The sequence below is a fragment of the Motacilla alba genome, chromosome 1A, assembly GCF_015832195.1.
Source record: "Motacilla alba alba isolate MOTALB_02 chromosome 1A, Motacilla_alba_V1.0_pri, whole genome shotgun sequence".
NCBI classification, from domain to species: Eukaryota; Metazoa; Chordata; class Aves; order Passeriformes; family Motacillidae; genus Motacilla; species Motacilla alba.
The window spans coordinates 25,717,361-25,744,678 of NC_052031.1; the positions used below are offsets into that span (position 1 = coordinate 25,717,361).

General features: G+C 38.2%; 1 protein-coding gene across 1 annotated transcript; it reads left to right on the forward strand.

Annotated features, from left to right (window-relative positions):
* Positions 1 to 26,765, forward strand: PPP1R3A (protein phosphatase 1 regulatory subunit 3A). The gene is made up of 4 exons (XM_038154726.1): positions 1 to 842; positions 20,462 to 20,520; positions 20,627 to 20,763; positions 22,981 to 26,765. The coding sequence occupies exons 1-4, from the start codon at positions 49 to 51 to the stop codon at positions 25,459 to 25,461; spliced, it is 3,471 nt and encodes a 1,156-aa protein (XP_038010654.1). The 5' UTR covers positions 1 to 48; the 3' UTR covers positions 25,462 to 26,765.
* The last annotated feature ends 553 nt before the right edge of the window (positions 26,766 to 27,318 follow it).

The window sequence follows — 27,318 nt, forward strand, 5'->3', positions numbered from 1 at the left end:
GCTGCTACTAGTTGTACAGCTCTCTTTCAGTTTATATCAGAGAGCCCAATGGAGTCTTTTGAAGGACCTCGTCAGATTAACAGGGCTAATTTACTACGAGTCCCCACTGGAAATGATTGCACTTCAGACGACGAAGATGTTAATATTGACATTAAACTTCGTTTCTCCCCATGTCCCCGAAGACGGAATTCTTCAGCTTCAGAGGAAGAGGAGGCAGACACTCCCACCAACATCTCAAGAAAAGTTTCATTTGCTGATGCATTTGGGTTTGATCTTGTGTCTGTTAAAGAGTTCGATATCTGGGAATTTCCTAATACTGGACAAGAAAATTATGTAGAAGATGAAGTTTTCCCTCAGGATGAATATTTTTTCTCCCAGCAGTTTACATTACCTGCTTCTCAAGAAGAACTTTTGCAAAAAGTGCGAGAGCAGAAAGTAGTGTTGGAGTCAGTCGTGCTCCTGCCTGGGATTACCTGTATGAACGGCATTATACGAGTCCTCAATGTATCCTTTGAAAAACAGGTGTATGTTCGAATGACACTGAATAACTGGCTCAGTTACTATGACATCCTCGCAGAGTTCATGCCTAATTCCTGTGGTACTGAGACGGATCAGTTTTGCTTTAAGATTTCTTTGGTGCCTCCTTTCCAGAAAGATGGAATTAAGGTAGAATTCTGTATACGCTACGAGACGTCAGTTGGTACCTTCTGGGCAAACAATGATGACAAAAATTACACACTGATTTGTCACAAGAAAGAAACTGTGCCCAAGGTGGATAATAAATCCCAGAAAGAGGTTACAGATAGGAGTCTTAAAGGCTGCTTAAAGACAACACAAAGCAGGTGAGGTTACACCTTAATTTTTGGTAATTTAGAACATAGCTGGCTAATTCTGACTTTCTATGTGCGCTTACTTGAGTCAAGACTGCCCATGTTATTTTCTTCTATTTTACTTTTTTTTCTGTAAATTAAAAATTAGACCAAGACTTGTTTTAGTAAAATGTTTGTACATATCAGCCAGTGATTTTCTGCAGACGGATTAGTTGAGATCATAACTTTATGCATGGCATTCATTTGAAAAGTAGTGCGAGGCTCTATAAACCCTCTGTGCACTGTGTACCAATTCTGATCTCTGTAGGATAGAAACTGAGCTGACATCAATGGGATCTTTGTTCCAGACTAAGGTAGCTGTACAGTTAAAATAATTTACATCCATTTCCTTTGTAAGTCAACAAAAATTTAAAAGCAAAACAAAAGCAGGGTTTTCATACAATTTATTTCATGGTTTGTTCTCTACATGCAATTATTAAAACAGAAATGGCGCTGGTGGTTCATGAAGCAGAATTGGATAACTTAGGGAAGAATCTAGCAATTGAAATAGCTGGTACAAACTTTTCTGCAAGTGGCTGGGCTATTCTGCAAGTTGTGTATTAGGGCTATAATTCCTTTTCTCTGCCACTGGTTCATGCTTCTGTTTCACAAATGGTGAGATGAATTATGTTTAATAAGCCAGATTCAGTAATATATTAAAGAGAAAATTTATAGACTATATCTTCTATATACTATACTGTTCTGATTAAATATAGACAAGTAATATGTTAATTATAAAGTGGCAGTTGTTGACTCATACTTTAATCGCATATAAAGAGAGACACTTAAGAATAGTCACTTCTGTTTTCCTAATGTTTTTAACTATGTTCTTTCTGTTAGCAAAACAATGTTGCATGCAAAAATCTAATTCTCATTTATTTTCCTCCCCAAATTTACTATAAATCAGTTGGACTTCTGCAGAATTCATTTTGTATTTTATCTGTAATGTCCTTTGCAATACTTGAATGCCGGAACTAAGGTGATGTTGAGTTTTTGAATTTATGTTGGGGTTTAGTTCCTCTACTCTTTCCAAATAAGCCAGTGCTGTTGGATTTCGCTGGTGCTCCTCCACTGCACTGAAGTGGTGGGGAAGGGGGAACAGAACTGCAGTAGTGGTGAGAGCTTAAGGAAGAGGGAGACAGCCAGAGCTTCCTCTGTGCAGAACCTTCGTTCCCAAAACCAGACTTGCTGTGCTGGGAACTTCTGCCAGCCCTAATCACACATTAGCCCTGTGAGGAGAGGTGCACAATATGGCTTAGTGCTTGTATCAACACCACAGGGTAGGAGCCACCCCAAGGCTAGCCCAAGGTCTGGTTCATAGCCAGTCCAAAAAGCTCTCCTGACAAGTGTCCTTTGGTGATGATACTCCCATGAAGGAACATCCCACTATGTCAGAGCAGAAGGAACAATGCTTTTGCATGTCCTGTGCTGAAATCCTGACATTTATGTCTGGTTTTATACATAATTTCTGTGTTTTAAGGAGTGTCACATGACCCATTCTGGATAAGTAGGATAGCCCGAGATGCCCTGCAGAAGGGCTGTGATATCAAACACCACAGGCATGTGCAGGCAGTCTGACTCCAGCCTGAGCTGAGGTAGCCCACAAGAAACAGATGATGGACATGGAGAGCTGAGTGTCAATTTAGTGAGCCCTGGGCTTCCAGACGGTTTCAGGAATAACCTGAAATTCAGGTTCCATTGACATCTAAGGTGAAATGACTCCTACAGGTTTAATTCCCTAAGGTTTCTCATAACATGCATAGTGCTAGCAAAAGTTGTAGAAGCCTTCCTTCTGGGGGAATATTCTTTTATATGGATATATGGATATACTAAATGATTTATGTGTAAGGCAGACAGAGAGCTGTTTTAAAAAATGGGAAAGGAGATAATGTGTCTTCTTCTCAATATAAAATTACTTACTCTCTAGTCAGACTTTAAAAGTTGTCTCCCTCTATGTTAGACTGAAGAGGAATGCATCTGTGTGCATGTGTTTATACATACATGTATAAATGTATGTATGTATGTAGACATTTATGTGTATGTGTTTGTTCATATAGAAACATATACACATGTATGTTTAAAATATTTAAACCAAAGTGGTCAAATTCTTGTCTACATTAGGATGTACTACACATTTCTGTGAAACAATTAACAACCATGCACCTTCAAGACTCTTTAGTGGCAGAAAAATGTACAGAGCCCTTACAGTAAATGCAAAAATGAGCTGCAAGTATCTTTGGAATACTGTTTCAGTGGTCACCAAGGCTTCTGAAAGACAGTTCTGGCAGTATGCAATCCAGGACTAATTTTATGCTACAGAGACTTCTTTGAATTCACAAGAGTCACAGCTTTTGCCAGTGTAAATGAGGTCAGCATTGGGGTCTTTTGTTTCAAAAGAACTAAGATGCCAACTTCCATTGCTCACTTGTTTTTCAAAGTGTCTTTGTACATGTTGCCCCTTTGAGTGAGGAGGAACACCCTGCAGACATCTGCAAAAGTACCTCATTATTCTCCTTCAGACCCTCATTAAAACTCCTTTGCTTTGATATCCCAAAAAAGCACAAGAAAAACAAACCCCCCCAAAATTGGCAAAGTGAGGCTGCTGATGGGCTGTTACTCCTTCATCTCGTGTTGAGCAGTGCTGCCCATTTATCAGCTCTCCTCCATCAGCCCATCTCTCTCTCTCCTCTCACTTTTAGTTTGGATGATCAACTCAGCATTTATATGTGCTATGCTGGCTGATTATAGAACATTTAGCAAAGTGGGGGAGTCCTCGAACATAACCAGCTTGTCCTTGGAGTTGCAGCATTGCAAATAGATAGAAGTAAAAACAATTTTATCTATGATTTTCACAATCAAGTTACAGGTATGGAATATTGCTGTCTATACCCATGAATTGGACATCTTAAATTAAAGATTTCTTTATAGCAATCTGAGTAGAAGGATAATTTTAAAGGACACTCATTTAGGACTTGGTTTCAAAATTATAAAATTGGAATAACATTTTAATTTTGTTTTCACTCTTGGCTCTGAGATATTTGTACTTTCACTTAAAATGTGCAATTTACCTCTGCAGTTAAAAAATAAGACAAGAAAGGATCATGGTTTTTAAGCAGAGAGTCTGATCTACTCTAGGGCATACTTGTGTGGCTCATTAAATGTCATTAGCAAGGATTAGTTGTGTTAGTTGGGTTAGAAAAAAATAATATTCACTTTCAGAGGAAGTTACTGGGGAAACACAATAATATGACTATTTCAAGTTACCCTTAAGAACATGATCCAGGACTAAGATGAGTGAATGAGGCTATTAGGCTCAGTTCTGACACCATTGCTGAGAAATAAATTTTAAAAATTAACTTCACCAACAAAAGTTGCACCTGAAAAAAAATAGTAAAAAGCAAAACTTCATCAAATAATTAATGCTGAAAATTGTCTATATTTGGATATTCAGAACCACATCACTTAAAAGTCTGCCTCTTCATTTCATGTTTCATTTGCTTTTGCTTCCATGTCTAGATATGAACAAATAGTCTTCTCTTAAAGTTTAATAAAGTATTTGGTTCTAGCTGTATTTTAACAATCTAAAATTATGTCCTCATAAACTTTAACAATTTTTGTAGTTTTCAAAAGTCCTCAAAGGATGCAGAGGGACAAAATGCAATTTGGGAAAATAATGTTTAAATTAATTAATTTATGCTTGAGTCTATACGAAAGTGTTCGCTTAACTTGTATATAGTCATAGATATACTTCAGCAGAAAAACTGACTCCTAAAATTGTAAGACTGAAGAGGAAAAGCTTCCACCAATAAACAGGCCTAATTTCCATCCTATTTATAAATAGAAATAAAATATATACACATAAATAGAAATAAATATATACACATAAAATTTATATATATATATATATATATACACAAGTCAGAAAAATGTAAATTAATTGCATCAGCTCCACTCTTTTCTCTTTTTTGACTCTCATGCTTTTGGGATATGGATAATGATTCTGAATGTGAATTCTTCCCAGTCCTCAGATTTAGACCACATGTTTGTATTGTGGCTCCTGCATTGTTCTGATCAGACAGGAGCTGGCTGGCTGCTGCGTGAGGCAGAGTCCTGCATGCTGAAAGGCGCAGAGATGGAGTTATGGCAGCCATGTCCCTGTCACTGGGAATGCTACATCCCATTCCTGTGCTTGGCCTTGGTTTGCCATCTGTCAAGAGCAAAAGCAACAGCACCAGGAAAGTGGCTGATAAGCATGAGAATTGTTTTACTGGAGGGCATCATGTTTGGACTCCTGTCCTCTGACCAGGAAGGGGAAGGCTAGTATTTTTGTCACAACTGATAGGGTTATCCTCCCTTAGCTCTCTGAGCCCACAAATACATCACTTTGAACTGATCCACTTGTGTATCACAGTGATCCAGCTGATACTGATCCCATGCCTTTTTTTTTTTTTTTTTTGCAATTGCTGAAGTGTACCTTTTTTTGAGTAATTGTGCATCATTTTCTGTTCCTCCATGATGCCACTTTAAAACACAACACAGAATAGGGCAATGGCTCTTACAAGAGCTGCTCTATGAGCACAATGAGAAAGAAGAGATTAAAACCCATGTCTGTAGGCTGCCAATGCCAACTTTGACAGCATATATATGCTGAATGGTCTCTAAGAAATTGTCATTGATAAAATTTCTTCTGTGCATGAGTTCCTTTCCTCCTTCAGCTGCTGATCATCTCCTTTCTGATGGGAGGCAAAGGAAGTAAAAGTTGCTGAAGACGCAGTTGGGCAGGACTGCACTGTGCTCACTGTGCTCTGTCTGCCCAGGCAGATGGCAGACCAGTGCCTAGGTTGTACTGAGAAATGCAGTTTTGCTCCTCTTGGCCTTTCCCACAAGCTCATGATGTCATTAAAAAAGAATCAAGGCTTTTGACAAAGATCTTTGGAAATAATGTCTTGCTCACTTTGCTATGAAGAACAACTGTATCATTCCCATCTGATCCATTTAAAATATGGCACTTAAATTACATTCCCTTTTAATCCTTGCTCTTTTGATTGTGTGTCACCATAATCAGGAAGGGAAAAGAAAAGCAGGAAAGGTGTTAAAAACACACATCTTCTTTGTGTACCTCTGTTCAATCTCAAGGTTGTTTCTGGCATTTTAAGTCATGAGTTACATCTTGATCAGCATACAGATATGGGATTTGACTAAAGTTTATTGCTATTAATAGGAAGTGACTGCGGTCACTGTTTATACCGGAGAGCAGCTGCTGGAGAAGCTATCCATTCACAGGGAGCCAGCTAAGAGGAACACTCCTCTCTCTGTGTTTGATGTGACTTAGTATTCCCAGACCTTTTCTGGCCTCCTGGTCATTATCAGTCTTTCTCAGTTGTAGAATTAGGTAGGACTGGCCCCAAAATAAGACTTTTCCACATACTTGAAGAACATGATTATCAGGGACACAGGATAATTATTTAAGGTGCTCTAAAATATGTTATTCAGACAAGTGGGATAAAAGCAAGATGTGGAACTGAGTTTGACTCAGCATTAGTACTGCTTCTTAACATCAATTCAAGTGTTATTTTTGAGGAAACTGCTGCAGCCTTACTCTCCAAAGTAATTTAATATAAGCTAAAATAAACCATTTGAAAAATATTCTATAGAGAACAATCCTACTTGGCCAGAAACTGTGATCAATGCGTTTTTTTCCCCATCTGTTTAATCATATTACTTCAAAATCTGGGCATGTATACTATTTGAAATATGAAACTTATTAAATACCCTGAAGATAGATATTTAGGTTAATGGCTTAAATCTTTGAATGCTATCACAGAAGTGTTAAAGAAAGAGGTGGAAGATGTGGATTAGAATGGCATGCACAGACCAGTAGACACATTCTTCATGTGGTCTCCTAATTGGAGAGTACCTGAAAGCTGAAAACCTGTCACATTTTTTTTTGCTTTTTGTGGTTATAAACTGTGCCACTCATCTGCCATCCATTTATTGCACTAGAAATTTTTGAAGAAGCTTCTAAAATTTTAGGGCACAACATGTGAAAATAACATGTTGTTGTACTGACAATCCTAGCAGAGTATTTACACTGAAATTTCTTAGTGTTTTCTCATTCATTTCCATGATCTGCTTTAGAAACTGCTCTCACCAATGCTACAGAACAGAATTTTGTGTTCTATTGTGTGAGAAATATTGGTTGCTACAAAGCTTTTTCAGTTGTTTGCATGAAATCATATAAAACCAGTGCTCTGCTCTGTAATCTGGGTGTCATTTCTCAGCCATGATAAGTACTTGTATTGTACATGCATTGCTTGACTTTACATTTGTAAGATTTTTTCAGTTACTACAATTTCATCAGCTTATTTAAATATACCAATACTGTAACACCACTATGGCTGACTCTTTGAACTTTTAAATTCACCAACTGGCTTGATCCTGCAATAGGCGTAATAAATAATTTAATGGACATCAGGAGTCTCACTGAACTTAGTAGAATTCTTCATGTGTAAAACTATCCTTGAATGTTAATATTTACAGGACCAGATGCTCTTTCAGATTGCTGGTTAAGGACCTTTGGAAAAATAGAACTACATTGCTAAATGAACTCCTGTATGTTCAATGATTCTTTTGTTTAGGAAGATATCTATTTTGCAAATTGAACCAGGCTGTAAATGACCATTTCAATATTCGCTCCTGTCCACCATTCAGGTACTGCAGTTCATAAATGTTCAGTTGGAAAAAAAAATTGTTCCATTACATTCAACTTGACTCTTCTAAATGTTAGTCTTGAAAAGATGTTTAAAGTTAGTGCAACATTAGCTGAGAGCACTGGAGTCATATTTAATCATCGCAATGACCACCAGTGTCATCTGAGCTGTTTATTCTGATTATGAACTTTAAGCTGTGATCCAGTCCCCAGCACTGCAACTCTGAAATTGAAGCAATAGATTCAGCTGCAGTGTAGGTCCAGAGAACCAATTGCCCATGGTATCTTTAATATAGAATGTGGATTATATTTTATCTACAAAAGGTGGGAAATATGGTCCAAAAAAATACTTTTAAAGTTAAATGAAGACCCTGCCTCAGGGCAAAGGAGAGGGTAAGACCTTTTAAACACTGTGAGAGAATGTTAGGAGTGGCTATTTGATCCCTAGACCTTCAGTGACACACACAAGAAGTATCAGTTGACATGCCAAAGCATAATAGGGGGCTTGGTTTTCTGAGTGTCTTTCCACTCTCCTCTTGATTAGTGAAACCAGCTGATACTCCAACACTAAACCTGAAGATTTATTACTGCTGGTTCCTAACTGTAGTCCTAAAGGGTACTGGCCTACACAATTGAGTGGGAACTAGGAAAAGCTGGCAGGTTTTTCTTACCTTGCACTTCAGTGCACCAAGTGGATTGGCACTTACATTTTGCTTTGATGCAAAATTGTTGTCCCTGCAATAACATTTATAGATGCTGGGTGATAAATATAAGATGAGCTAGGCTGAAACACTTTATATTATGGTAGAAGGTTGGGGAGTTTCTCAGTCTCTGCAGCTACCCTAGTAAATCTGAACCAGCACCTCCTAGTTTTTTTTCATGTTTTCTTTTTAGAAATATTGATACCTATCACACAGCTGCCTTCTTGCTTTGTGGTAGTAAACATGTGAAAATTGAAGAAAAAGGTTATAAAAGTCTCTTGTCATGATGACACCTGGGATTTTCATCCTATTGAGATACTTACTGAATTTACAATTGCTTCCTGAGATTTAGATCTTAGTTCCCACTCTTAAGAACAACTGTCTAAGGTTTTGTTTTTGTTGTCACCCTTTCTGTTTTCCTGCCCAGGACTGGTATCTGTGTCTTAGTCTCACCTGACTGCCATCTATCTCTCCACAGTCTATCTAAGGCTCTTCCCACCTTCTTGAATACGTGCCTCAGCGCACTGCAGGCAGCCTCTTGGAAAATACTCTCTTCTGACATGCCAGGAAGAGACTGCTCCTTCTCTGTTTTTCCCCTGTGAGATTCAGAAAAAGACCAGAGGCAACATAGGTTAATATTTTTCTTCTCTACGATTTATCCAAAACAGACACAACTTGAAAGTTTCTTTCCTCCAATATTTTAAAGCAGTGGGAAAAAGAAGCATGAGAACACTTGCCCCAGCTCCTTTCTACAAAACCATTTTGATACTTGATCATACCTCTTCCAGACAAAATAGTGACCTATGAAGCATATCCTCTCACATTAGGCCAAGTCTAGCCCTCAGAAAACTGCTCACTCGCCTTTTCCTCTTTTTCAATAGCCTGGCCCTGGAGATAGATATCCAAATAGAACAGTCCTGTATTACTAATTCACAATGGATCTCTCAGTAGACTTTCTAACACTGCCCTGGAGAATCTCTTGGAAAGAGGTTCTCTGTTTATGAAATACTTAGCCCATTCTGTCAAAGGACTCAATGAATTTTCTGACCAATCTGCATGTAAAACAGTGTGTAACACTTCTGAACAGGTACTGCTTCAACATGGCTACAGGGATATCACAATGAGGTGCAACAACCATGACAGAGCTATGAAAGGATCTGAATAAAGTGGCAATGTTCCTGTTTATACTTGCTACACCTTAATTTGAAGTATAACTGACTTTTTATGCAATGGGCTCTTCTGCAGTCTTTATACCTATAGTCATGAGATTTGGGGATAGACAGTGCTGTCTCAAAGGTTTGAGCCTGGCACCAAACTGGTGTTGGGCTCCTGGTTCAGAGTGGATGGCACTAAAATCTTCAAATGGACAGATATACATCTCTATTTAAAAAAAAAAAAAAAGTATGAATGTTTTGCTATTAAAACTCAAGGTCTTTTTTAATGAGTTAGAAAATAAAGACTAATTTCTTGGGACTTTGTTTGCTTTGAGGCAATGATTATTCTCATCCCAAGTCAGGCCAATGCATTTTGTTCTGTGCCACCCATGTCCCTGCTTCAATCATAAACTAAGGCTGAAAAATGAAAATATTAGTAATTGGAAAATATAATCCCCTGGATAACACCAATCCAATAATCTTAATAAAAATAGATTTATTACAAACATTGTCTGAATCCTACTGGGAATTATCTTTGCAGAAAAAATGCTTAAATTCCCTTACAGCTGCTCTCTTGATCAATTGTCCCCCTTGATACTATTAATCATAATACCATATATTGCTTATTCTGAGCGTCTTTTTCAACTTCACTTTCCAAACTTCTTTTCTAATTTCTCCTTGTATAGAAGTTACTGACAGTCCTTTATTGTCCTTTTTCAGGCTCACCTTTTCTCCCTTTCTGGTAACAGTCCCTTTTTTTAGGTAAGAAGACAAAAACTAAGGGGTATTTCCTCAAGGTGGAGAAATACCACAGGTTAATATTGTCTTCCTCAAAATTCAAACATTTCAGTGGAGGTTCTTTGTGATTCTGTTTTCATTCAAAATGCTTGTGAAGTTTGCTTGCCTGACTCTCCTGGAAGTGAAGTCTTCCATTTCCAGGGTAGTTTCCAAACAGCAGCTGCAGTGTCAGCTTCCTTTGCCATGCCAGCCAGCAAATGCCCTCACCTACTGCTCTAACAACGAGTGCACCACGCCACCTCCTGCCTCTGTCCTCTGCTTCCCAACTATCAACAAGGAAGCTAATTAGTGTCAGTCCCATTTGTTGGGTGACACCTATTTACTAAGAACTAGGTTGAGCCTTCTCTAACACTGCTGGTAGTTGAAGGTCATATAAGAAAATCAATCTTGCCTAGATTCACAATCAGGGCTCCTATTTTACATAGAGCTTCGTTTTAATAGGATCAGTTGTAAAGGAAGCGTTTTAAAATATTATTCAGTTATTTCTGCTTAGTGTTCACACAGCTCTTCATTTATAGATGTTGATTTTGTCTGCAGTTTTTGCTTCTGAAGCTTTTCCTTTGTGGTCTCAATCTGTTTTGAATCTAACATCATTTTAATTTATGATTACCTGCATTGTTTACATTAAATTATTTTTCCATTGTGCTTCTATTTTTTAAATACCTCCTGATATAAAATAATTGCATAAACAGAAGACCATGATACTGCAACACATTACATATAATAACAGTGTTATGGTTCAGGCATGTATAACATGACATCTGCACAGGGAGGGATCATTTGATGCCAGAATGCTTTTAGGTGGGAATTGGCCATGTTTCAGGTGAAGCCACCTGAGAAGTCAGAATTCAGGAGTGTCCATGAGGAGCCTGGAAGCGAGGAGTGGAGCTGGCTCTGTGCAGCCACACTGCTCTGTGTAGGCTTGGTCTGTCTCTAATTGGTGAGGCTGTTGGCTTCTGCTATACTTAAGGTCTAGTTCCCAAGACTCTGCCTTGAGTTTTGGAAAGAGGCAGTTATTTCAGCCTGAGGATGCAGCCACTGCCAGGCCCACAGCTCTGCCACCTCCCCGGCTCTGCTCCCCAACACCTCCCTGAACTTCAGCACAGCTCCATCAAATTCCAACACAGCTCTGACACCCCTACTTCATATTAAGATCAACCTTTTTTAACAGTATGCAAAAGCCTGAAAACGACCTAGAGCATTTCCCTGAAAAGTGTTTTAGATGAGTACTTAGTTTCCTTGCAACTTGCTTTCAGAGCCACTTTAGAGCTTTTTCCAGCTTCCCCTGACTAATGGGTTTGGTAGTTTAGAGCTCACACAGGTTGCTCACACCAACTGCCCTTTGCTGTTGCTGCCTTTGCTCTGCTGCTCACTTTATCCTCTCTTGTAAAGCCTGGGAAGACCCTTCCCTGTTCTGATTTTATGTGCCCAGTACCTCTGCCTTCTTGGACAGCCGTAATTCTGTGTCCATTTTTTTTTGTGCTCTCCCTCGGGTCAAATATTAGAATTTTATTTAATTTTCTTTTATCCCTGTCTTGTCTTAAAAAAAAACCAAAAAAACAAACAAACAAAAAAAAACCACCAGAGGACTGCTTAATATTCTCAGGCAGTAATGTCAATTTGCTTGCATTTTCTTTATATATATACCACAGGTTATGCAGCCTAATCTTCATACACTCCAAGTCTAGTTTGAATTATTGAAATTCTTTAGCAATCATAGCAATAACCTTTTATTTAGATGATTTCTAAGAAAAAACTATATTCCCTTAATTTCTGGCAAATTCCTATCAATACCTTTATATACAAGTTGCTATAAAGATTAGCTATTCTTATCTAATTGTTTCTTGGAGTTTAAGACTGTCTCAGCAGGAGTTGCTGAGGGATGAAACTTCTAATGATGATTTAAAGCAGTGAAGTGTGTAGGCTGAAACTGAAATAATTATTGCTGTAACCCTCTAAGCACTCCACGTTCCTCAAGAGAAAATACTTTGTTCAGAACAGACCCTGAACAACAAAATGCGAAGAAAGTAAAATAAAAAAAAACCTCCAACCCTTGAAGCAGGATGGTAATTTAGAAATAGAATCAGTATAATGTGTAGATGTTCTCAACAACTGCTCACAAATGCATCAGACATCACAATTAAAAGGAAATAATAATTATGGCCCCATTCTAAAGTATGGAATATTCTATTCCATTCAATAAGTCATGAACACTTTAAAACCATCAGTGTAATCTACAAACCTATATTTACAACATTAAACTGGATGTTCTGCCTTTTCAATAACTGTCATCTCATCTCTATTATTTTCACCTCAGACTCTAATTGTTTCTTTTATAGGAGCTAACCTAGCAGTGTCCTTGGCAGTACAGTTTATGGCTCATGCATTTACAGTAATTGTTTGGGCAATTTGCCACACAGTATAACAATCTTCACATCACAATCAGTTTTTATAATAAACAGCATTAGTTGTGAAAAATACAAGTGATGCATGATTCTTATGGTAGATAAAGGGCACTGAAGATGCCCTTTAGAAAAAGAAAGGAAAACGCTCAAGCCTTGAACTACTTGAGAAAAATACTGGTGTCACAATAGAGCTAATTAATTTGACGGTACAAACAAGAGGGGGAAAGGGCCTTGCATGCATTAGTGTCAATTCCAAATGAGAGCATACCGTTCATAAAAATAATATTCTGCCTTCATTTAGATGAAATATGCAGGTAAACAGATAAGAAGCACCAGGTCTGGCAATAACAATGATTTTGCTCCTTAGCTTTATCAAGGGTCTTTCTTTTCTACAGACACAGGGAGCTCAAAGCCTGGGCAGATACAACTTACAGGCAGAACTCTGGAGAAGGCCAGATCCTACTGCCCACCAGCTGGCTGGCTCCAGTGAGGCCAGCACTCCACTGGGCGCTGGAGCCTCTGTGCATAGCCCTGGTCTGCTCCTGGGAAGATGAGCATGCACTTTATGGCTGCTCTCCATAGCACACAGGTGGTGGCACATAAACGTGTCTCGCTGCACGCGTCTCTGCTGCGGATGTTTTGTGGCCTCTCAGTTTTCAAGAGTCCTGAAACAGGAGCTCAAGCACTGATCAGTGGTGAGGCCATTGGACACACCTCCAGCAGGCAGTCTTCCATGGTAGAAATTCTCCAGAGGAGAGATAATGTGTTTGCCCTCTTAAGCCAGCGCACAGACAGGTGATTCTCAGCCTCCTTGTCATCTCCACCCCACCCCCTTCTCTACTTCTTTCTGAAATTACTGCTGCTGATGATACAAAAATAAACAAACTGAGCTGCCTGCCCTTCCCTCCCCATATTCTCTTTCCCAGCTCCATGGGGTTTCAGTTCTGTGCAGGATTGCCTGTTTGGCTCCACTGACAGCTCAAACATGAGTACTTAACTGCCCTAATTTATTTTTTGCTCTTCTGCTTCTCAGTAAAGCACTGCTGACACATGTAACTACTTCATTTCAGGGATCTCACATGTTGTTTACATCCCAGTGGCATCATTCTTCAGCAAGGCTGGCTATTTTTGGCACTAGATCCAAAAGCACTGGTTGTATTGAAGATTGCTGCTGTATGAGGCTACTTTTGGGCTTAGAATTCTGTCCTGAAATTAAAATGTAGCTATGGTTTGGTTAACAAATTCAGTCTTGCCAGCTTTTTTCATGCCAGCTCTTTTCATAAGAATGTTTTAGCTTCACCTCAACTTCAATACTTTCAATTCTACCTTCAGGGTAGAATTTTGATTTGGTTTGATTTTGAATCTACAGTAAAATCAGAAGCATAAAAGAATCTACAAAACCTAAGACTATTTTAAAATAAAATAGTGTTAAAAACTTTTTTCCCTTTACATATTTTAACTAAATATTTGAGAAATACATTCTTTGAATACTTTAACAACCTCATACCTCTCTGAATTTCAGACTAAATAATATTATCCCACGTTTTCTTTTAAATATGTGATAGTATAAAATTGATCAGGTTGTATTAATTTCAGAGTTTTTCAGGCACATTTTCATCTCTCCATACTCCATAATCCAACAATTTTAGCCTTTCCTTTCACATTTTAAAAAATAAATATCATATGATTTAGATAGCAAGATCTAGCATAAGTGGATACAGCACAGAAGAAAGTGACTGGTGCTGTGAGTACCAAACCAACAGACACAACTTTAGCCAAATACTGGTGTGTGAATTAAAATCATGACAAGCTATGATAAACCCCACCCTTTACAAAGCAGTTTGTTACTCCTGGCCATAGTCCCAAACATATTTCAGGCCAGACCAAAACACCTCCTCCTCCATAGTTAAAAATCCTGGAAGCATAACTCTCAGGGCATATAGCTGTGCAGGAGCATTTGAAATAGGGCTGGACTGTGACTATGGGATCATGAAGTCTTATTCCCTTGGGAAATGTGTTGCATAATCTTGTTCACAAAAATATATTCCTGTTTCCACACTTAAAACAGTTTCTTCTGAGTTTCTTGTGTCTGATGCATTGATAAACTACGGGATATACTTTTCTAATGCTTACAGATCTTCTTTTAAATTTTCACAACAAATGTCTGCGTGAACTCTTTATAATAATGCATTAACAGTCTTGCTGGTTTGTTTTTGTTTTTTTTTTTTTTTTTGTCTTTTGAGTATTTACCCCTTTTCTGTATCAATAGAGGGCATTTATTCCTCCTCTCAGACTTTATTTTCTTATGCTGAAAATAGAACTTCTCAATCTGTCTCCTTCATTAAAATAGATTTTTCATCCTGCCAGTCTTCCTCTAAGCCTCTTCTGAGCATGTTTTAGTTTGAATCAATCTTTCTTGGACATTTTAGTCAAACTTTCTGGAGGAGTTCTTATTGGTGCCTGGTGCCACAACATGGACAGTTCTTGGAAATCTTTCATAACCAGGACTACCTTCCCTGAGACATTGCTGCTGAGCTTGGTTTGCCTTTATATCACAGTGTCTATCTCATCTCACACCAGTGCCTTGGAAACGGTTTCTGGCAAAAAAACCCTCCAATTTTTCTTGTTCACCCATTTCTTCCAAGTTCAAAAGCCTAGTTTTGTGGCATAAAATCTTTCTAGTCCCTAAATGTTTAACCTGACACTTTATAATTTTGAATTTCATCCCTTATCTATTATTCCGATCCTCCAGGCCACCGGTTCCTTTCAATCCTCCTCTGTGTTGGTGATGTCTCCCAACTTCCTCTCTACCATAGATTTAATTTAACTGTGACTTCTTGTGCTTTGGTCTGTAATAACATGACTGAGTAAGTCTGATTACATGACTTGTCCTCTCTGATTCCCCAGCCATGCCTGCTAGCTCCACAGCCCAGCTCCTGGGACCCTGCTTGCCACCAAGCCCCTCTCCCACCGCCCAGCTCTTATGCTCATCTCCCTCTTCTCCTGTTTAATTAATAAATTTCCCATGTGGCTGCACAACAAATGCTTTAATGAAGTCCAGATAACTGATTTTTAGACAAGGGAAATATAGTAATCTTATCAAAGACAGATATTATCAGGTGAGTCTGGCATTTTTATGCCATTTTCCATTTATCTATATTTCTGTTCTCATTTTTGTTTTAAGTCTTTTGTGAAAACCTTTCAAAGACACCTGGGCCTGTAGTTGCCTTGACACTATTTCTTTTCTTTTTCCTAAATATAGCTTCTATTTTTCAACTTTTCTGATATTATTACAGTATAAGACCACTTGAATAGATCTGAATAGCGAAGGTTTTAAACGAATATGTATTTTCCTCTGTTGAATCTCTCATATTTGGGTTGGCGATTATCTATTTCTCTTAATTGGAGCATATTTAAACAACAAGTTCTGCTGCCAGACTGCATGAAATAATTTAATTTTCTGCTGCTCCTATCAGTTATGCCCTGCAAGATTTCTCTTCCTGTAAGAATCTGCCCCACCACTAGCACTATGGTAGAAGAATTTATGAGAAGTCTTTTGTTTGTGGGGTCATATATAGATTGTCTGAAATTTTGATGAAACCTCACTTCTAAAAAATTCTTATTTAACTTAAAAGGGATAGTTCAAAAGCCTTGACATGTCTCATTTTATTCCAACCCTTCATGAAGTCAAAGGAATATTGTTTATTGGCTAATTTTTTTCTTGTCACTTAGATATTTTCTGTCTACTCTTCACATCTTTAGGGTTCAAGTTTAACATTTCCTCTCTGGGATGCCAATTTCACATAACTTTGGGACTTCTGAACTCCTTTACATAATGTCAGTCACATTTTCAGTCCTCTCAGGCCTACTAACTAGCCCCTGAACTTCATATATGTTCTTTCTAATGCAAAATTACAATGATAACCTGTTTTCAGTCCTGACTTATTTTTATAACTCAATACAAGTGAATGATAATTTCATCAAGAATGAATCATATGGGCATAAGTTTTGGACTTTTTAAGCTGGTAGAAATTCAGAAGTTCCTGTTGAACTTTATGAAGATGTGTCCCATTCAGCTGAATGAGAAAAAGCAACAGAGCTTTGGCAGGCTTACTGCTACTTATGCTGGAATGGAATTGTATAATCTGACATAATGGGTTTTTTTCTAGCTTGCATTGTTGTAAGAATCCCTGGATCACTTAAAAATAAAAGTAAACACTTTTTAACGGAATACAAATGTGGTGTCTCTCATCATGTAGGCAAATGTAGAACATACTTCACAACAAAGTGCAATAATTAATTTCTGACACAAAAACTTAATTAATATTCTAATTTAAAAATCTGCTCATGGAATTCTGATACTGTGCTAGGACCTTTTCAGAGAAATATGGAGAAAAAGCTTACAAACTAGACAAACACCTTCTAATTGTCCCTGTTTGATGAAGGGGCTAATTTTTATTGTCTTTTGGGAAGTATTTCAGTCCTTAGGATATACAAGTGGTTTGAGATTGTCCTGTAGTTATAGCATCCATAGCCTCAAAGTATCATTTCTGAAATTGAAATAGTGATTTAAATTACTTTTGGTTTATGCTCCTTGTGATCCTCAAACACTGCAGTATCAATATCCTCAGTTTAAGCCAATTTTAAATTTCCCCTGAGAATAATTATATGAGGACAGATATTTCTGATCTAAAATTAAATTAAGTAAAATAACTGTTACATTGACATTCCCTGTACTCAGCTATTTGCAGGGCAGGTGTGCACAAATAATGGGCTATAAACCAGAAATCTTTATAAAATTAAGTGCAATAGGAGAGAAATTATGCTACAAGCCCTGCAGTGTAGCAGTGAGGCTGTGTTATCATTGCCATACTTTACCTGTGTGGCTATTGTGAAAAGAAACTTGTTGACCAGGGCTCCAGATGCTACTAGAACAAGAGTTAAGGAAAAATTCTGCTCTAATCACAGCAAAAGTAAAACTGAGGGGCTCAGATCACACATACATTGAGTGTTACAGTCCCCACCACTGAAACTCCATAACTATATTCCACTTTGAATTTAGAGTTACAAGGTGAGAGTCATGCAGCTTTAGACAATGGCCCAAGATGTAGGTTCCCTTTATGATCAGTCCCTTTCAGAGGTAAAGAAGTGCCTTTGTAGGATATGTCACTCCATCTTACCCATGATTCCCATGTTAGAGGGAATAAATCTCCTATTGGAAGTGATAATCTCTCACCTCTGATAATAGGGATGATATACAGGACTGCCTGAACACAGATGCTTAGAACAAAAAAGCTAGATAAGGTAACACTATGCTGGCACATACCCATAATTATCCATTTCGAAGCATCTTTATACCTGTATTTTTTAAAAGTTTGTGAAATAGGTACTAAACCCTAACATCCTTATTCAAACACTGTGCCTATATTTTTACCCTGAAAATTTTTTAATCAAGACAAAAAATATTCAGTGCATAGGTAACACAGGAAACCAGGCAGAATTCAGTTTCTCCTTTCTCCAAGGTATGAAAATTAAGGTTAAGAGTAAGGATCCTGCTTGTACATCCAACTCCATTAGGAGTAGGCAAATCTACCCTCCAGTTTTCCCCCAAATGTTCTGTATTCTGGTAATCTGGGTATTTTTTGCATGAATGATATGCAGTGGGGTTTTTTAACACGAGGGTGTGATAGAAGCTGAAAGTGGCACTGCTACTTGGATGTCACAGTAGTTGCTGTGAACTCTAGCTTGCAGTAGAATATTAAACTAGATATAGGCATTAACGATTCCCCTTCTTCTGGGAATACTTCTTGAATGAAAAAATTGTCAAACTCTTGTTCCTTTAAGAAGTAGACCAGAGTCCCTTCTAGCAGCAAGTGGTGCCATCCCTGCTTTCCAAGAGTTGTGGCATCCAAGAGTTGTGGCATCCATATGGCTGAAGGCTATAGGTAGTCAGCTATGTTGAAAGAAATGCAGACACTTTAGAATGCTCTTTTTTTCCCCACTGGAAAGCAGTGGAAGGTTTCCTGCTGGGCCCATGTTGTTTTGGGATCATTTTTTGGGGTGACAATTCAGTTAATGTGTTACACATGTCTTGGCTCCTAATCTGGGGCTTTTACAGACATTCTAACAGAACCTAAATGTTTTGATGCATCTGTATCGTGGTTAAACCCCCCAGCCTACACAGTGTCCAGATTTATGGAAGCAGATGAGTGAAAAAGATGCAAAAGGGAAAAAGAAAATTGGGAACTAGATGTAATGCTAAGCCAAGCCTTTGAACAGTAAAAAAAGCCCAACCAACCAACAAAAACCCACCACCCTCCCCAAACACCTATGTATAAATAATAAGCACAAATGGTTTACCTTAAAACTTCCACAGATCAACTCAAAAAGGTGGATCTGCCACATTTTTCAGAATGAAATGCAGATTATAGCAACTGCAGGCAGGGAAAGTACAACTCAGTGTGATTGGAAGAGTGAAAACCACATGGAGGTTATGCACATACCAGAATTCAAGAGGGACATGACATTCAGAGAGATTGCAAGAATATTTAGCATTATTGCAATTAATGGTGAAAAAGAATCCCTGAGAGAGCATTATATCTTGGGATTCAAGGACAGCTTCTAACAAAAAAAAATGGCCAAGAGGAAATTTAAGAGGGCAGTACCAATTACTCCAAGTATTTTCCTACAACAATTCTACATTTCCCCTGAAGTATCTGGTAGTGGCCAGTGTCAGAGATCAGATGCAAGACTGGCAAGAGCTTCTGTCTGCTTAGGCTGGCAAACCCTATAAAGACTGGTTTTTAAAAAGTTGATGACAGTAGATGTCTACATTCTTTTAATAGTGTATAAATTTAGCATCCTCCTTCTGAATTAAGCATTTAGGTGGCAGAGTTAATGTTATATCAATTCAAATGAAAGACACTAGGAGAAAATAGAAGGGGAAAAGATTAATATTTGAAAATTAGAAAGTAATTTTCAGTAACAGAGGTGGACAGCTGGTTGAAAATCACATAAATTAAGACCTACAGAAAAAAAAATTCTCCCTATAGAGAAGTCATTAGGAGTGATACAATAATTTACATTTTACATAAGTGAAATTCTCTTAACATTTTTTCATTTTCCTCTAAAAATTAGATCCCTGTAAGGACACAATTCGAACTGCTAGCAGTTGGATTGATATCAATTGATATTGATGAGGTCAACAGGCACTCAGCATCTCTCTGTAGGTGTTTTTTGTGTTGAACCTGGCCTTTTTTTTCACAGCCAGCAAAGCAACAGAAAAAATTGCACCGGCTGAGGGAAGCAGAATTCGTTCCTGCTGGCCAGGCATAGTTTAGCCACAGGATTTATACACATGCAGGGAGAATCTTTTGATTTATTTCAGGTAACAAAGATGTCTTTTTCAGCCATCTCTGTAAATATATAAATATTTGAAAAACACAAGCAAGAGAGAGCCCTGGCCTCTTGAACACATATATCCTTCCAGACCCTTGCCTGACCCCAAAATTATGCTCTCCTGTCACTGACCCATCTAATCACCTTTGTGCTGCTTTCTCAGAAAAGGCCTGGGAAAACCCATCAGATTTGCAATGTTATCTGAAGGTCAACACATTCTCATTTTCTCAGCCAATTCTTTCTTATGACCAAGCCTTAATATCAGGTCACTCAAAAAGTGCTACATTTTATGTAGCTGTTATTTTCAGAATTTAAAATAGCATTAACATGTTGTGTAATTAACCAGTAGTCTTTATATTTGAGTCTAAGGGAAATTAGAACAGTGATTTTTGCAGAATAACACAAGAAGTTTCTTTTTGTTTCACAGAAAAGAAGAAATATTGGCAACGTCTGATGATGGCACATGGAATAACTCAAGGACTTCAGGTACAACACCCGGTTTAATTAGTTCTTCCTTACTGCACATGTTAATTAAAAATAGTGTAACAGCCAACACCATGGAAATTATTCAACTGTTTTTTTAACTCTTCAGACACAAACGTCCCAGAAATTGTTTATTCACAAGCAGAAGACAAAGACACGAAACTAGCTAAAGAAAATATAAAAGACAAAAATGCAGAATACAACCAGGGTGATCACAAAGATGATGAAAAAGAATTAGAGTTGCTGGTAAGTGTTATACAATTATATCTACTGTATTAAATGATTTGAATCCATTTACGCTTCAAAGCTGGTGAAATGCCCCCTTTTAACAGAGCTGACTGATGTACTAATTTACAAATGTAAAGCCTTGGTCTGTACTTACACTGAATCTCTAACTGATTCAACAATAGAAGGTGCTTTCATTTCGGTATAGTGCATCAACTTTTTCTGGTCTTAAATTAATGACATATCCCTTTTACTTCTTTACCCGGGGCTCTAAAAGACAGTTCTAAGGAATTAGAAGGCTAACATTTAAAAAAATCTCCTCTCCTAGTCTCTAGGATGGGAATATTTTTAAATATATGCTTCCTATTTGTAGTTTTTTTATATTTATAGCACTGTTTACTTCTGAGATTTTTTAAATGATAGCTATATGAGTATAGTAAGTATATATATATATTTAGATTAGCAGATTCTTCTGTATCAGTATTTTATATTATATTTTTTACAATGAATTTTACACTCGGTGAACATTCAATCTATTTGGATTTGTGTGCACGTGTGTGTGTGTGTGTGGTTTGCCTTGCATTTTTCAGTATGAAAGAAAAAATGGCAATAAATGACACACATACAGCAATCTATTATTCCCAGTGTCTGTTCTCAGCTCGTATCATTTGGGTGCACAGATTCATAATCATACAGTATAATAGCTATCACCTGTGAAAATGTGAATGCTGAATCAGATAAGAGAGGAAGATGGGAACAGTTCCTTTTTTCTTGTTGATAGAGAGAAAAAATTCCTCTCATTTGAATATAAATTTTTCTTGTATTTTACTTTAAAGAGTTGAAAATTGTTGCCTATTGTGGGACCTTTCACTGCCTGAAAGTCAACGTTTTGGTTCTTTTTTCTTTATGGTGAAATGTGCAAAGGAAGACCTCTAAAATCCCTTGTTGTTCTCAGTGCACCCTTTTACAAAAAAAGAGGATCAAATATAACAATTTGTTTATCAATTGCCAGACTTGTCCGTACAATAAATGAAGGGGGAGCTATAATTTAGATGTTAATTTGCACTGTGCGCTCTTTAATGAATTAAACAATGAAGGCTTATAATACATGGAAATAAAACCAAATCTTTGAAATACACAGGCATTGGCTCACAAGACAGCTGTGCAGTTGACAAGTAACATGAGCCTTATGTGAGAAGAAGGGGAAATCGTAAGATTTGCATATAATTATTGAGATCATGCAAATGTCAGTTATGAGGAGGGGAAAAAAACACAGGCATCTCACTGTTAAATCCTGACAGTTGGCATCACCGAAGAACTCAAATACACTTGAGCACTGGTTGGCAGAGGGTCATTAAAACAGAATTTGCAGAGACATTAGCTCCCTCACTTTTCTTTGAGTGACGTTTTACTATTAATAGTTTGCAGAGGCTTTGCAGAAAACATATTAATAAGAGAAACTGTAATGGGGGTATCTACAGCAAGTGCAAATGTATAAAGGGGTGCCCAAGAAGCTAGCCTCTAATTGATCAGCTAGTGCTATCAGTATGACTGCTAAAGTGAGAAGAGAGTGCAGTGACAAGCAGGCATAGCTGAATAATACAATATGATATTTGGGAGCTGGGAGGGAGAATGATTAGTTTCTGGCCTTTTACTTTGCTAATCTCATTTCCAACTCATGTCTTACCAGATTGTCTAAAAACAGTCTGGTTTGAAGCCTGTAAAATGGTCCCTGAGAGAAATGAAGCACAGATAATCCTTACAGTATTTGTCAGTGTGAAATGTGTCTTTGTTTTACTGGACAATACTGTACATTACTGGACACTGATGTACTGTATGAATGCCCTTGTTTAAGCACCAATCCTCCCCCCTCAGCCAACGGCTTCCTCTCTCCAAATCTAGAGTCAAATGCATAGTGAACAAATTAGCCTGCCTTTAAGGAAATATTCTCTTCAGATTTAATTTGTATAAAATCCACTAGCAGCTTACTGAACTCATGAATAAAGAGAGAGGGTTCTGAGCACTATTTTATTTCCTGTTCCTCTCAGCACCACCATAAAGCTCATTACCTATGTTAAAAAATACATGCAATGCAAATTTTGCAAATGGTTTGGAACATGTTTCCATAAAAGCTTTGTTACTGAAAACAAAACTTTCCATAATGAAATCCTGCCTCCTTCATTTGGCACATTTTTGCAAAGCACTTTTTCATCATTCTTTTCTATTCTATTGTTTCAGTTAAATCAGCACTTCACAGGAGCTAAAGATACCTCTTCCAGAGATGAAAGGAATTTATATACAACAGAACCAATTAATTTTCCAAGTGAAACTGAAAGATTGGTGAAAAAGCTAACCTGTATAGAAAGAAGCAGTGACTTGCACCCTGTGCCTATCGGTTCCTCATCTGAAAACACTTCACATGCAATAGGAGAAGAATTAAAAGATAAAGCTAAGTATTCTGTAAGAGATTATAATAATCAGCTACCAGGGAAGGAAGTCACTGCTGGCTCAGTCAACAGCTGTGAGCGGTCTTTGGAACATACTGGTACCAGTGAAAGCCTTTTATCCACAAAACATTTTCCTCTGGCAAAGCAGAATGAGGCTATCAATATTATGGCTACTGGCTCAAGCCAACAAGGAGAGAGGCACACAGATATTTCAAAAGGTGAAATAGATAGTTCCTCGGGAAGTAAGATGATGGAGAGGTTATTCATCAGTGAGGATGCTGCTGGTACCTCAAAAGGGGCCTGTGAAAAGAGACCAGAAACCATTTTACCAGAGCATGACGAATCTGTGCAATTAAATGCATACATAGCAAGGACGCTGGATGGCAATGCTAATCCAGCTCTGGAGCACCAGGCACCACAAATGTCTCACCAAACTTTGGATTTATTGTCGTCAGATGCTGACAAAAATGAAGGAAAAATTAAGATGATTGAAAGCGAAGTTCAGGTACACTTAAGAGAAGATTTGTATGGCAGCGCTTTTGCGTATGCAGGTGTCTCAACAGATTCCACGCAAAAAAAAGGAGTTGGTGAAATGTCAGAAAGGAGCACTGATTTAGGGAAGCAGAAGAAAGTCATTGAAGTAGCAGACTTGACATCAATTGGAGAGGAGGAAGCTTCCAAGCCTTTCAAGGCACACAGGAAACACAATGCCAAAGCCCTGAACCCAGCACCTCTGCCAGCTGAGAACAAGCAGGCACCCGGGGCCACCAGGGCGGATGAAAGGCGACCTGAGGACACTCAGGAACACAGAGGATTCAGGAGGTTAAAAGACAGAGAGACAGACAACACAAATAAAGGGAGACCATCCGGAAGGGAAAGCGAAGCAAACTTTGCAGAGCAGAGGTGGCAAGAAACTGGGAGTGAGGTTCGGTGGAGAATGAGGGGGAGCGTGGAACCTCAGACCGTGACTTCCACAAAGGAGTTGTTTACCTGCCAGGAGGCAGAGAGTTGTGAAAAGTCTTCAGTCTCTGAGCAGGGTATTACAGAGAAAGCAGAGGCAGGTACAGCTTATATAATTAAAACAACATCAGAAAGTGCTCCAGAAAAAATGCCTGGCAGTGAAAAAGCAGTAATTGCTAAGCTACCTCGAGAGACTGCACTAAGTGACAGGCCCACAGAGGAAAAGGAAACAGCGTTTGATACACATGAAGGGAGAAATGATGGTTCACATTATGCTCTTTGTCAACTCAACACAGTGGGTGTATTATATGACACTGAATTTGAAAAGGAATCAGTTTTAGGTATTTATAATGCATGCGTACATGAAACACAGCAAGGAGAAACGAAGTCTGTCTGCAATAGCAGGGAAAAATGTGCCAAAGCACAAGCCAATATTCTACCTGTAGGAGAAGCAGTAAAGGCTTCTGCTACGGGAATGAAAGGTTTGCAGGAGGGTTTATGTTCAGAAGTACCCAAAAGTCCCCTGAGCACTCAGAAGCATCCATACCGTGAGAAAGCAGAAGAGCTCTACAGGGAAGAAAGCCATGGTGATACACTTTCCTGTTTATGTTCTAAAGCTGAAACAAAAATGCCACCTTCTGGCACAAACACTGTGCCTAGTTACCAGTATAAAACCTCCTCAGTGCCATCTTCAGAAGGGCCCACTGTGGAAGAAGGCATGGAGCACCTATACAGACACTTTGAATACAAAGTCATTGACAAGGTTGCTGCTGAGTCAGGGTACAATTTAAATTTAAGAAATGAAATAACATGTCTTAACAAAAGCTTCTCTCCTGAAGTTGAAAAAGGAAAAGTACCTTCTGCTTCAGACTCAGCAATTTCTGGAGAAGGAAGAGGAAGGAATACAGGTCAATTTTCCCATCAAGCAGAGCTCCAACAGGAGATGTCATGGAGGCCAGAAGTTTTAATTAATAAGTCTACCAAAGAAAATGGAAGAACAGACTCTTCAGCTGATCATTTAATAACAGGGGAGAAAACACTAAACTGGCTTGATGACTCACAGAAAGGAAGCCGACACGCTTCTGATTCTGCAGATATTTCTAACCAGAAGAGTGCAGCACCTAAGTTACCTAGTGAGTCTCCAGGTTTAAAACATATTGCTTTCAAAATATTTTATTTCTTCTTGTTTTTTCTATTTGCTGCAACACTCTACCATTATGATTTAACGGTCTGCCTTGCACTCTACCTGTTCTCCTTGTATTGGCTATACCATGAAGGAAGAAGAAACAAGGAGTCTATTAAGAAGGAGTAACATTGACTGTCAGCTGTGCTCAGGATCCATGGTCAATAATCTTCAATTCCACCAGAGCATTTTCACTGTTAATGAGTTTATTCTTTGTTAGAACCAAAGCAAGATTTTCACAGCAGCATCCTTTATTAAGAGATTACATATGAAGTTGAGCCTTCATATAAGTAATTAAACTATGCAGGACCATTATGTTTGGATCATTAAATACCTATATGAGTATGAGTTCTGAAGCACGTCAAGTTAAAATGAAGTACAGCTGTTGCTTCTTAGCAGGATATGAAAAAGCAATGCTTCATGTCTCTGTAGTACTTAAACCCACCATTTACTTGCTTTAATTTCTTTTGCATTAAAGCTTCATATTTTTCTGGGAATTTTTTTCCCAAGAATCTGTGTGGTACATAACAACACAAGAAACAATACAAAACCTAAGTCAGTATTTTGGTGCTGACATTGCAGTTGATCATCTGCTAGTGTAATTAGCCAATGCTCTAAGCAATGCATCCTTTGATAGTTTAATACATTTTTCCAAATTTTTATTTCATTATTCTGACTTTGAGCTTCAGCAGTACCCCCGTTTGAAAAATGTAAGGCTTTGACTTCAGTAACATCATGTAACTTCCAGGATGTATCTACATAGCAGAACAGATGTGCTGTTTCCACCCTGTAAAGATTGAAGGTCACAGCCACAGGCCTCTTACTGATCACTCACATGCACAAAAGTTTTTGGGTTTTGCAAATGAGGACTGAGTAACATGACTGAGAATTTTGCTGAACTTTTATTCTGGGCAAAGCCTTTGAATGACATTTTTCATCAGAATTGCTTGAGCATATCTACAAAGCATTAAATAAATTTTACAAAGGAATGCTATAACTGTGCGGAGCATGTCTCAATCAGATTTACTGGTTTTTTTCCCTATGGCTTGCGACCTAGAGCTAATCAAACACCAAGAGAAAACACTTGGCATGACCCTGCTGTTCAGTGAGGCTGTTATGTCTGGTTTGGGTGAGGCAGAAAAGACTAGTATTTGCCTTCAGGAGAGCCCAAATAGATGCTGTGCAGCAGTCCTGTGGGGCAGAACCACGGGCAGCTTTGCTGCCCCAACACTGCAGGTGTCCCACACAAGATCAAGCCCAAATTTTGTCCAGAAAGAAAAGAAAGGACAGGTTATGATGCTCTTCAGCCATTTCCCAGAGGATGGCCGCAGATGCTATCACAGGTAGGATATTAAAAGAAGCACTGCATAATGTTGCTGAAGCCATAAAAATGAAGAAATAAAAGCTAAGAAATAAAAAATAATTGTTTTAAAGCTCTGTTTGTTTCACTTTCCTTACTGCCACTGTGAAATACCATAACTGTGAAAGTCTTGGTTGTAATGAATGGCTGAAGCAATGTAATAGCAAAATTATTTCGTAGTTAGCTTAGCTCTTAAATAAATGTTTTAAAGTCCATGTAAAACTTATTCACATGTTTCAGGATGATAGGGCACTCTGGTACAGGAGGCACCTTGGTGTTCCTGTTCTGCTGGGGGGTAAAACTTCCAAACATTTTCATTTAGCAGTGCGTTCAGTGGGGTGAGCAAGTATGTGTGTGATCTATTGCTGATATGTGTTTTGATGGCTGGATACCCTGGCAACTTTTGACAGCAATCTATGAATGAGTTATAGGATGGGCCAGAGGCATTAAGGAGCTACATGGAAGGCTGTGTCCAGATGTTCAAAGGTATATATGAGGAAAATATTCATCGAGATAAAGAAATTAATTCAATAGGCATTAGGAGATGAATCCAATAAAAAGCTTAGGATTAGATTTAAAGCAGGATTGAAGTTAAATCAGTGTAAGTCCAAAGTAATGACTGCAGA